We start from the raw sequence: 13715 nt of genomic DNA on the forward strand, positions 1-13715 counted from the left end.
CATACAAAAATTGAGAAACTGAAATAAAAATAAAAATAAAAATACGATGAACGCTAACGAAGCGGGCCGGGGCCGAGCAGCGCCAAGAATTAATTTGAGAATATTTTTTGCATCCTTTAGTGCATTACCGATTCTGTTGTCGACCCGTTCAGATCGTCTTTAGTCCGGCCCATCCCAGGCGTATTGTTTATATCCACCAGATCCATTGCTCTCCATAATAAAACTCTCAAAAAGTCCAGAAAAGCTCGCGTGGTGCCTTTGAAAACTACAAAATCCTGGAAAAAGTTTCCTTGAATGAAAACTAATTAAAACAAGAAAACCACTTGGAGAATATCATACAAAGTCCATAAATAAATTGTGCCTAGTGATCCTCCCGAAATATCGAGTTTAAAAGTTATCGCAAAACTTTCAGTTCCTTCGAGATGTTGCCCAGACTTCTTCTTTGCTATTTATGGAGAACATCGGCAAAGAGCTATAAATATAACCCATCCCAACGGAAACCGAACCGAAGATTCTTAAATCGCTCCCTGGCCAGAATGTGAGTGTGCGTTTGTCGGTGAGAGTGTGTCTGGCATCGAATGAATAATACTCACTTGCTCATCGCTATTTTCGTGTTGCGGAAAACTGTATATAATGCGTACACTTATGTACACTGCTCAATATAAGAATAATCACAGGGGCTGAGTATACTTCTTCTAAATAAAATAAAACTACACGCAATTTTTTTATTTTTACTTTGAAAAATGAAAGAAATCCTTAAGGAATTTTCAGGCATTTTAAAAAATTATACAAATCTGTGATAAATATTGTAAAATAAGCCAAAGTTATATAACGAGTGCGAAGGATAATAACAAACTTTACAATATCAGATTAAAAAATATCTTATAAATTTGTATTTCATTTGCTTAAATTTGCAAATTCTTCATTAAAGAAGGTATCATTATTCTTCATTATTTTTTGACACAATCTTTTCGTATTCAAACATATTTATTTTCATATCTGCCTGCGATCAGTATAAAAATGTCAGACACTTTTATTTTTAACATTAACGTTGAGCCACTCAATATACAATCGGGTGAACCTTAACATTAACGATTCTACCAACAGCTCGTTAATTAATTTCAATTAAAAATATGCTGCATTAATGGCTTTAATAACATTTAAATAATTAGTTACACGACACACAATCGTCTGATTTTGTGGTAGACATTTAACCCCACCATTCGAAAATTATTATAATGCAATGAAAGAGCACACAAAAAATGGCGGATAGTGCATTAAAAACAAGCATTAAATGCAAAAAACACACAAAGGCCGCACAGCAAATTGCTAATTAAAATTCACGATTGTGGACCGCGCTTCGTTTGCCATTCGGCCTGACACGTTGACAATTTTCATTACAATTCGATTAAGTTTCGCTGTACGCCGAATTGATAATTGCAGAAAATAATTCAACAAATGCCCGTTGCCATTAATACGAATTTTTATGGAATTTTTTTGATAAGCTATAGCGTTTCTTGATTTTAGTGGGGAATTTTTAAATGAAATTTGTCAGAAAGGTGGCTTAATAAATTCCTCAATGAACTGGTATTATTATTTATAAAAAAAACAAATTATACACTTGGAAGAAAAATAGCAATTTAAAAATAATACAAGTGAAATTCAAGTTAATCTAAGAATTTAAATATATTAGTAATATTTTTTAACACAAATAAGATAATACATATCATAGAAATAAGAAAAACAACAGAGAATTCTGTGATTAAATTTATTAGTGGCTAAAAGTGTATAATTTAAAATATTTTATATATTTTATAATTTTGTAGAAGTATCCTTAAAGGTTATACATTTTTATTGACACTAAAAACAGTTGAAAAACTAACTCTGGGCTCTGATGCATAGTATTATAATAAAATATCTTTAAAAATATTAAATCATTTTGGAAAATACAACAAAACAAAAGACAGACCCTGAAATTAAAAACTAAATTATTTTAATTTTTAATGATCTATTATATATTATTAATTCCCAACAATTTAGTTTCTACAAATTTAAATTCCCTTAGCAATTGAATTACCCAGTATTTACTTTGAAAACTATTATCCACTTTTAGTTTGCCTTTGCCATATGGACTTTATAAACATTTGACAAACTTATACTATATATGTATGTACGCCCTGTGATATCTGCTGAAAAAACACGCTGGCACACATGGACGCCTTTTCCAGAGAGCGAGAGCGGTACACTTAAGGCGGCCTGGGAAACGCCTGCAATCCGCTTTGCAGATTGCATCCATGTGCCCGGCTTGACTCGTCGGCTCGGCTCACACATCCTGCCCATCGTGGGCCCAACTCAGCGTGGGTATTGCCGCTCCGGCTGCTTCAAGTAGGTAAAAAGAAGAAGTATATGAGAAAACACTCGCAGGAACATATGTGCGCCCGGGGTCTGGGCTTGACCTGACCCTGCCTTCATGTGTGGGTCCCCCGATTTAAATTTAGGCACCTATATAAACGCGTGTTTACGCTGCAGCCAGAACACAGTCGCCGTCTTCTGGTCGCGTCGATCGGTTCTCTCGTAGGATCGTTTCCGAAATCCACCGTCAAAATTGCAGTTTGTGAGCTAGCCGGATTTTGTTCTACTTGCGCGGAATGTGACAAGCCAAAAAAGTAAAAAGAATTACAAGTTGAGTTCTGTAAAAAATCGTTTAAGAGGAGCTCCCTCTCACTTTGCTAAGGGATGCGGATTTGGGGGTCCCGAGAGCTGGCCATGTGGCGCAAAATATGCGCATAAAAAGTCAAACAAAAAGGCGCAATTTTATTACGGCCAACCCACACACACACACAAAATAAAAAATAAAAACAAAAAAGGAAAGAAAACAAAATACAACAAAAATAAAAAGCAGCAAAAAGTTTATGAATTTTTTGTGCAGGCGCGTGAAAGATGCAAAACAAAAAACGCTGGAACAAAAAGTCCCAAAAAAAAAGGAATAACAACAACCAAAACAGATACCACGGATACGAAAGTACGAGTTGTATTAAAAATAAAAAAAAAATGGGGGGGGCTTTGTGGGGATCGAGGGGCGGCGGACAGGAATGCGGGTTGTTGCCCAGTCACATATAAACACACTTCAGTGCGCTTAAAAATTGCTTTATTGCAGTCGGACTATAAAAACGCACGGCAGCGAGCAAGCTCACCGCCGCAGAATAACAAAAAACAAAAAGTATCCGAGTAAAAATGTAAACTCTTAAACGGAAAACAGGAAAATTTGCATGCCACAAAAATAAGCATAAGGATTTGCTTCTCACAAAGTAACAACCAAACAGTAAAAAACAAGGAGAAGAGCAAAAGAGCTCTGTAAAAAGGAAAGGAATTGCCCAAAATGCAGCCACAAAAGACTGTGGAAAATGTTTTGCAGTTTCGCAACTTTTTCCCCCCTTTTTTACAGAATTGCAGTTTGCAATTACCGTCAGCCGTTGTCATTATTCAGCAGATTATGGCTCTGCTTATTCCGGAGCATCATTGGGTAAGTTAGACATCCGTCCAAGACAATGTGTCCAAGTGAGTGCCACTAAAAGTTAGCTGGCAGCGGAAAATAAACCAGTGAAATAACCCATTCGGGGCCTTTGAGAGTTCCATGCTTCCTTGCATTCAATAGTAAATATTCAAGCATATGGAATGTAAAGAAGTATGGAGCGAAATCTGGCCAGACATCGAAGTTAACTATAGGAAATAAGTGTGGCGGTGAAAATATAGAATAACTAGTGGTCTTAAATCATATTTATAAGCTTATGGGTTTCCAAAAAGCAGAAGCAGAGAAACTTGTATCTGTTTAAATGAAATGAAAAAATGTTGAAAATGTTAAAATTATCATAGAAAATTAAGATTTGATTTATATAAGCCAGATTCACTGATAATATTCCAACAACTCGCTTATAGACATCCACTCCACACGCCACCCACCATCAGGGCATGAAATTACAATCAAAGCACACAGAATTTATTTAATATCTCTGAAACATTCACTCTCACATTCACAAACACTAAGACCAAAAAACCACACAACAGAAAAAAATAGAGCAATAAATATTAAAAATGAAAAACATTTTAAATACTTGGCTACTGAAATATGCAAGTGAGTCATGTTAAAAATAGCGTATACGTAAGCAGCTCCAAACGGCAACAAACATTTGAGATATTTTGAAAAATACAAAATATTTTCATAAATTTGAAGAGCAAACACGCATGTATATAGAATTTTATATATATAAATTGTATAGTTTTACAGTTGTATGCGATGCTGTGTAATGGTGGGATCGCATTTCGCTTTTTTTTGTGTCTGCTGGTGTTTAAAAATAAATTTGTATTTGATTCCGCGGGATTGTGGTGGGTTCTGGACCTGGGCCGGGCATTATATAACCCGCAGAGCCAACTAAGCACCGATGCGGAGCTGTAAGCCCCCCTCCGGAACATGTGGATCCATGTGCGCCAAAGTGGATTTACCAACTTGAAATTATCGCCGAGCATGCGGCGCCCCAGCGAGCTGCAGCGGCGGCGGTGGCTATAACTTAATGCAATTAATATGCAAAATCGTGACACTCACTCGTACACACATACACACATAGTCACTGGGAAACTCCGGCAAAGACGTCGACGTGCACAGCATGTGCGGAACGATGCACTCCGGTCTCCTCTACGGCATATGGCATCCACATTTCCACCGCCTTCCCCTCCCATTTTCCCATTTGCGCCAGCATTTGCCCCTCACTTTCTCCGGAGCGCATTAAGAGGAAAAGCACAGCGGCAAAGTGCGCTAAATTGATGAGCGTCACGTGCGTTTTGCTCACCCGCCCAGAGCCCAACGCCCTTCGCACCGGTGTCATTCGACGTGAGGAGGCGTGGCCGGTGTCAGTGATGATCGGGCTAATGAATTGGGAGATCCGGATATGGGTAGCGAAGTTGGGTTAATATTATAAAATAATATTTAATAAATATAATTACATTTTACTTAAATAAAAATAAAATAATAAAAACTGTATAATAAGGGGAATCCAAAGAAGTTTTGCCCGACCATGGAATACCTGGTTATCTTTTAAAAAAATTGCATACTTTCTGGTGTCATTGCATTTGTTGGGTTGTTAATTCTATAGAAAGCAGTAAAGCTAATATAAAATTAAAATTAAATAAATTTAGAAGTAGAATATGTAACAAATTAATATAAAATTTAACAATCTTTATAAAGTTATTTTAATTATTAATTTATTAAAATAGTTTATAGTACCAAAAGTACTTATATATAAACTCAGGAGACACAAATTCGGAAGGGCTATCTGTAGTTTTTTTTAAATGTATCTTTAAAGTTAGTTTTCAAAGCTTAAAGTAAGGGTCTATATTAAACACTTCCCTAGCTCTTGCCATCTCTGACAGCTGCAATATGTGCCGCCCTGGCATCCCATCTCGTCGCATCGTCTGTAACCTGAAGTCGGAGCTGCTCTGTTTATATTTGTTACTGGCTGCTGCGCGTCGGCTGCCTTGGAAAGTCGTAAAAGTAAACAGAGCATGTGGTGTACTCCATAGTAGTGTGCCATAAAGCGCTTAATTTTTTGTTGCCCTTGGTTCGCTCCATTCCGTTCCGGGAAGGTGAGAAATATGCTGCGATGGTCCATTCGCCCTGCACAGGAGATATATGTACATATATGTATACTTGTGCATATATATGATGTAAGAAATAATGCAGCATACTTGGAGGCGTGGCTTAAAGTTGTCAAAGTTTCGACCCATATTGCGGAACGCTTAGTGGCCTCAGGACTTTAAGTATTTTAATGTCAGCCACAAAATGGCAAATTAGTTTCAATTAAATAATGTTGTCGTCCTCCCCCCTAATTGTTGCGCCCATGGAGAGCGCCAAGCATGTGTACACTTCATGCATAAGGGAAATGCGGGCCGCAGCATGGACATCCTTGCCATTTCTCCCCAGAGTCCTTGATGCTGATGGTCGAGGTCCCAGCATGTCCACGCAATAACGATTGTGGAGCATAATGCCCATAATGTCCTCATAATTACTAAACCCTCCCGTCCCGTTGTCTCGTTATATCTTCGGGAACATCCTGTCCGGACTGGGGACCAAGGACCAAGGACCTACGTGTTGACACAGCCACAGTCAACGCTGGCCGTCTGCAATTTGCATTTAATGTACGCATTGTTTTATTAATTTTGAGTGTTCTCATTAAAACACACACCACATTCATGAAATTAAAAACGGGGGGCACCTGCTGCCGCCTGAAATGGGGAGGCTAATGCATAAATTGTAATTTAATTTATTAAAAGCGCTAAGGTTGAATTATGAAAATAGGGAAAAGGAAAAGTGGAAAGAATATTTCCTCTGGCCATGAATCTAAATGAGGGTGAGTGCAAGGAAAATAGAAACCAAATGTAAAATAAAGAGACGAACTTGTTGCCATAAGATGTATGCGTATAATTACAGAAACCAGCAGTCTTATATATTTTCCGAGTTTTCTTTAAGCCGTGTTGGGTATTAAGGAAACCTTTTTGTAATATTCTGACCATCTCCCTTAGTTCTGCATATATTATAATCGAGTTCACTTGCATAATTAAGGAGATGCATGCATTTGATGACATTTAGCATGCCAATCGCCGCAAAAAAAGGAATTAAATTAATATTTATTACGCACATTTTGGTTGATTTGGTTTTGCACTTGGCTGCACCTTTCCCACCAACTAAACACCATGAAATGGACATTTTTACACGCCTCTGAACATGGACACCGAACACGGACCGGACAGTTTGCATAAATACTTATTTGGTTATGACAAAACGCTTGACAAGCGCTTCACACACAAATAAGTTGTACTCCCATCTATTTATTTATATTTATTTATTTACTCAGTACTCGATGTCGTATTCAATGTCGCATTTTTAATATTTGGCTTGTATTTGCATTTTGTTTTGTGGTTTTGTAATTTGCATAAATCAATTCGAAATTATCCACTGGACTCCAGCATATCACATTTCTAATTATGTTGATGGCATTTTTAGTTTGTTTAATTTATGTAAATTGCACAGTCTATGAACACGAGACTCTGCGTGTTTTCCAGAGTCACTGATTAATTGTTTTGCGGCGCGTTAATTATTTTTTATAATAGAGAAAAATCCTACCCGCTGATTACAAGGAATCAACACGCATTGCGGCACTAATTTCCTTTTGTTGTTCAAGTGGCAATTTAATTAAGCTATTTAAAAGCTCTAAATATTAGCAATTAATATTAATGCAAACGCATAAACGGTAGCGACAGCTTACACGATTTAATTATAGATTATGACAGGCTAATAAATTATTTAGTCGCTGCAAAAACTAGTAAACTAATTTTCTTTTACTATTTGTATTGCAGTATTTGTTTTGTATTCGGGAAAAGGGCGATGGCTATTTTATTAAAATTGTTTAATAAATATATCTACTAATGAAAAAACCTTTATTCTTTTGTGAAATTTAATTGAAATTCTTGGCAAACCTAGGCTTTATTTAAATGCATCTTTTACCTTTCCAGAATAACTCCTAAATGCCTAAATTCTTTTTAAATCTATTGCCGTTTATTTTTCAATTTAATTTTTAATTCCTCATTGTATGCAGCATTTAATTTAAACTCTTTTTAATTGCTTCTATATTTAGGATGCCAATCAATAAGAATCCTGGGAAAATTAAGATGAAAAGCCTCAGGCGTTCATTATGGCTACAAACTATTTCATTTAACCATTCAAATCATTTGCTGAACATTTCTTTCAATTAAATCTAATTTGCAATTTTCATGCTGGCGGCTGGACTCTTCTTGACCCGTCATATCCAGTTTATTAAGCCAATTAAAAGGACTCTACTGCTAACGCGATTTGTGCACTACAAGGCGATATTGTGCAGTGATTACGCAGCACACAGCTTCCCCTTAATTGGAATCATCTTTTAATTGCCATATTAAGCATGCTCGATAAGTATACGCAGCGTTGTGCACCACACACCGCCGACCACATACACTCGCACTATCTCGCAGCCAGGACTCGCATCCTGTGCATACACACACACACACACACACAATGCCAAGCAATTATGCATGAAGACGGCATTTAGTTGAAATTGATTGCTCTCGAAGAGGAGACATTTGTTGGCTGAATTGAAGACCAGAGCCGAGAGAACACTAACCCCAAGCATTCGATGCATCCTCAAAGACATTCAGGTGTTGAGATGTGTTTGCATTTGGCGTGTGTGTGTGTGTGTGCTTGCATCCGTGCTTGTATCCTGGTGCGTGTCCTTGTGCACTCAATTAAGCATCTCGGCTGTCGCCCAAATACTGCAAACACTGCAAGCCTACACACATTTTCCTGTGTCACTCGACAGCCATTGGGTGTCTTAATTGATAAACTCGATTCCAGATAAACATTTTACGTAGAACATTTTGATTGCAAAGCACCATGAATAGATCTTAAAAATATTTTAGGCAAGGAAACACACACATCTTGAGAGAATAAAATACTTAGTTTCACTGGCTTTCAACATTCTGAATTATATTTTTCCAGCCGCAACATTTACAAATTCTGCCTTGAATCAATTTCCACATTAAACTCCAGCTTCATTTATTCAAACATGTTCATATGTACACCCGGGGGAACTGGCCTCTCAACGCAAATTGGAAATAAATCGAAATCGTAGAAACTCTTGACCCAAAAAGTGTTCCAGGAGAAATTGCATTTATTAATGCAAAATCGGAAATTTCTGCCCAGCTGGCCGGATATGAGTGTGTGTATGGGTTTTATGTATGTGTGTGTGTGTGTGTGTGTGAGTGTGGTAAGGGAAAAAGTCCGGCAAAAGGCAATATCCTTCAGCAGCTCCATTTATTACGGTATTTATGTGGGGGGCGTAAATCAAGAGCACAAATGGCATGGAATTAATAAATGAGTCCACACGTTCCGGCATCAGCTACAACTGATGAAAATTTTTGGCCTTATTCACTTTGATTATTTTCCTTTAAAATATTCCTTGTGGCGGAAACTGTAGGGATCTTCTCACGTGGCAGGAGTGCTGAGCTGCTGCCAGTATGCAACAATAAATTTCACTTCCCTGGACGGCACTCAGAATTTATTTGCTGGCTTATATTCGCAGCCCTTTCATATTTTATGTTAATTAAACTTGTTGCCCTGTTTTCGTTGCAACTTGAAACCAATTACGAAGGATGTGAGAGTGGGCGTCCGTATCACACACACACACACACACTGACAGCCTGTTATGCTGCTTAATTCCTTCAACTCTAACTCCTGGAGCTCGTTACTTCGTTGCATAGTTTTGACGTGACGCGGGGCCGGAAAAGCGGGGGAAACGCGGGAGAAAAGCGCGGAAAATCGCAGAGCACTGGGTTCGCTCTCCAAAGCGTGAAATAACTTCCGTTGCAAATTTCATTTTCGTTGCACACACATTTTTTATTCACACAAAATGCACTATGCAGACACACACACACGATATACGATATGATGCGCGTGTGTGCTCATGGCAACGTTCCACTATGGTCCAGTCGACCACTTTATTTGGCCAAAACCCATTTTTTGAAAGTTTACCAAATAAAGTTATTTTGGTCTCTATTAATTAGAAATAGAGTGACCATCAGCGTGCCATTCTCGAAATCTTCCCAGGTGGCGCCACTCTCGCACAAGAGTCTTCCAAAGTCAGCTGATTGCACACGAGCGAACGGCAAGACTATAAGTGCGAAAATTAATACAATTCTTAAATTAAAAAAAGTCATGGAAAAAACAATAATTGTTAAATTTTTTAACTTGAATTTGAATCAGTGGGATTTGTACTACATGTTTTATATAGTCAAATGTTTTAAGTCGTTGTGATGTCTTTTTAATTTGGTGTTAAAGTCTATCATCTAAAATATTAAAATTTTATTTTAAATGTAATTTTCAAAAAGGTTTTTTAAAGTGAGTCCAGCCTAGTCCAACCTTGAAACCTATTATGTGTTGTAGAGTAATTAATTCTTGTTTATTTGCATATAGTGAGTAATGCCACATTTGACCACATTTCTTTAAATTTGCAATAAAAGATGCCTATATTTTGTATGAAAATGTCAATTAAAACGCTGAAGTAACGTCTTTATACTCATGCAAACTAATAAATATCCAACAAAATGTATCAAATATAGTTATTCTAATAAAATACAATGTAAAAAAAAAATATAGAATCGTAGAAAGATTTTATAACCCACTTTTCATGCAATTATAAGGAAAAAGAGGACAATTTTCCGATTCTTTCTATGTAAAATATAGGAATTCGTCATCCGATTCCTATAAAATTTTTAAAATGTAGTTAAAATGACTTAATCTTGAAGTAACCGAAGTTTTGTGAATTTATCTTAAAAATTTCTAAGTCGTTCCTATGAAAGCTATAGGATATAGTTTCCTGATCCGGATAATTTTGATCCAGTATCATCCTATAAGTATAATTTTACGATTGGTAAAGTTTCAAGTTGATATCTCTTAAATTGACGAAGTTATTAATTTTGGCCAAAAAAAGTGGTCGGCTGGACCATAGTGCGTTCGCATTTTAGTTTTGAAAGTTTGTAACCCTTGTTTGGCAGCGAATGGGTTTTAATGAGCTTCAAATTATGACGGCAAATAAGCCGGGAATTATTTTCTATTTTCCCTACTCATATATATATTTTCAACTTGTTAAACAGATGATAAAATGGACAAGGGGGTTTGGCTTCATATATTCTGTGAACTAAAATAAATGAAATAAGTAATAAATTAGTAAACATAACTAACTATTCTTTCTTTGTTGTCACTTATTTTGAATTAAGAATATCATTTAAGGAATTATTTAAATGTCTAAACAAATATTTATTGTTTTTCGTTTGTAGTTTTAAATATGTACTGTTTCTTCAGGAATTACTTATACATATTTTTTAAAATAATTTGTAGTCTAACAAAGAGATAGATATATGAACTAAAGGTGTGAAATAGTTGTACTTATATTTATATTATATTATTTGAGATGCTTGAAAATATAAAATTAATTAAGAGTCACCCAAAATATAGTCTTTAGTCTTAGAAATGGCAAAACTTTCGAGTGTTGATAAACAACTTGTGTATAAATCATGGCATCTGCATTTCCTCCTTGCCCAGCCTTAGGCCATTCCTGAATTTATTTGCAAAAGTGTTGAAATGTTGCACAACTTAAATTAAAATGACTTTGTCAAGTTTTCCTTTATTTCTGCATGCACATTTTCGCCCGTGTTGTTCATCGGGCATTCCCGGGCACAAAGGCGACTTTTGTGCTGCCGTGGAAAATAAAGTGCTGTAAATAATTTGAATTTAATACTGTTTTCTGCTGTTGGTCTTGATGTTTTGCCCCGAAGTTTGTAATTATTTTCTTACTTCGCCTGCCGCAAGTGTGAAAATCAGCACAACTTTTTCGTGTGAAGCCATTTTCCTTGTTTTTCCCCTGCTCTTTCGGTTGCCGTTTTTTGTTTTGTGTTGCGGTTTCTTTTTATATTGCCCCAGGACAGTCACAAAACGAGACGCAAAGTTTCTTTTTTATGGTTGGCTAAGGGTTGGGTGACCCATTAAAAATGTATAGAAAATAATTTAGTTAAATATTCGGTCAGTGGCTTGCAGTTTTCCCTGCATTTCCCTCCTAAGTTTTTCATCTGTATAAGAGTTGAATGGCTGTCGGTTTGGGTCTTGGCTTAAGACTGAGAAACTATTCTCAACTCTCGGTTGGTTGGGTTTTCCACCACCAAAATAGTGATCGGAAAAAGGGAGGGGGAAAACCACCACCAAAAGTGGGAGGTAGACAAAAACAAAGGAGTGCGAGAGGAAGAGAGCTAGAGAAAAAGTGCAGTGATAACAGCTGGTGTGGTGTTCGTCAGAAACCGGTTTTATTCTGTTTGTTTATTTCTTTTCGGTGCCCCGTCTGATTTCCGGATTTACCAAATTTAGACTGCAGTGGCCGATTGCAGAGGCCACACGTGTGTACGTGTTATCAATTCGAAAACAAAATATATATATTTTGTTAATAATAAACCCTTCAAACTGGCCGCCATGGACGATTTCTTCAATAAAGTAAAGCGAAAATATCCCAACATCTACGACGACTTGAAGGCTATCTTTAAAAATGCCCAAAACGACTCACCGCAACGTTCCATGACGCTCTCCCAAATACGTGGCAAGTATTCTTTGTGACTTTGATTTCTGGAAAATGTATCTAATATAATTACTCTTTTTGCAGCTGCCTATAGTCAGCGGACCGGTGAGGATTTTCCTGTCAAGGGAGGCACGCGAACCCAAATGTGCTTCATCCTGACAATCCCTTATGTCGCTTGCTTCACCAGCCAAATTGGCACTTTGCGTTTCTTCACCATCGAAGCGAACTGAGCTATAAAATACAACAAAATTCTAGTCATAATTGTGCAATTTCTATGTAATTTAGTGGTATACGAACTGAGAATAAATATGTACTCGAAGCGAATGAGGAGATCATTTTATTTATACTTTTTTCCGGTTTTTATATGTTTAACTAAATCTAATAAAATTTGTTTAATTGTGAATACGGTTCTCCATAAGTTTCCGCTTTAATAAAAGCTTAGGGATATTTATCCATATTATTTACGTTAACAATGTCTAATCAGAATGGCTTCTTACAAGACATGAACTCTTCTTAGTAAAGGCCTCTTATCTTGTTTTTCCATATATATATTTCACTTTTTAGGGTACACACAAGATCAAATTTTCTAAGCCAAGACACGTCGATTATTCTATGTATCATTATGGTTTTGAAACACAATAAGGGATATTTAAGGGGGATCTTTTAGCGCATCTCTTATACTGGCAACCGAGTCTCTTATACTTAGATTTATACATTTTGTAATTGTAAAAAATATTAAAACAGAATTAAATTTTTAAAGTTAATAAAATGTTTGTTAATAAAAAGGATATCTTTTATACGCTGCAAATATAAAATAAAACTTTAAAACTTTAAAGCAACCCATCATTTAGTGATAAAAACTATGGTATTTGTAAAATTCATTAAATGTTTGCCTAAAAAGAAGCAGAAAAGGGATAAAGAAATATGTAAACTTGTGAAAATTCTCACATAGCTACAAGGGACAACTTCCAATTTCAATTTAAATTCCATTCGCAGGATTTGTTTTTTTGGCCGCAGATGCCAATTGTAATTTGGGCCATGGCTAAAATCAAATAGCTGCTGGAAAAAGCAGGAAAAGCAAGCAAATCGGAAAACCTCAATGCAAACAAATGAGCGAGTGACAGTGTGCTCGTATGCACATCAAATCAAATGTATTTGCCAGCACGGCTTTGTACAACAAACAAAAAAAAAAAAAGGAAAAGCCCGGAAAAAAGTGGGACACCAAAGCCAAACAACCAACAACACACAAGTCCGGATAAAAGCAGCAGTCGGAAAACAAACGGAATCCGAGGTTGCAGTTTTAGTTTGTGTCCGGAGTTGGGTCACGCAGTCGCAGAATCTCGGGTACCCAAAGGCAAACCATAATGAAACTAAATGCCGGGCGTGGGCGAAGGGACTAAACCCCAAAAAACAAATTCATTACGGAACTACACCTCAGGGGGTGATAATTCGATTCAGCGAAACTTTGGTGATTATTTATTGCTTCATGCTGCGACTCCGACTTTCTCTCTG

At 36.7% G+C, this 13715-nt stretch overlaps 1 protein-coding gene across 1 annotated transcript; it reads left to right on the top strand.

Annotated features, from left to right (window-relative positions):
- Positions 1–3493: 3493 nt before the first annotated feature.
- LOC108074518 (uncharacterized) lies at positions 3494–12433 on the top strand. The gene is made up of 3 exons (XM_017166596.3): positions 3494–3523; positions 11999–12224; positions 12288–12433. Exons 1-3 carry the CDS (start codon positions 3494–3496, stop codon positions 12431–12433), a joined length of 402 nt encoding a protein of 133 aa, XP_017022085.2.
- The last annotated feature ends 1282 nt before the right edge of the window (positions 12434–13715 follow it).

Source organism: Drosophila kikkawai, chromosome 2L (assembly GCF_030179895.1).
Source record: "Drosophila kikkawai strain 14028-0561.14 chromosome 2L, DkikHiC1v2, whole genome shotgun sequence".
Taxonomy (NCBI): domain Eukaryota; kingdom Metazoa; phylum Arthropoda; class Insecta; order Diptera; family Drosophilidae; genus Drosophila; species Drosophila kikkawai.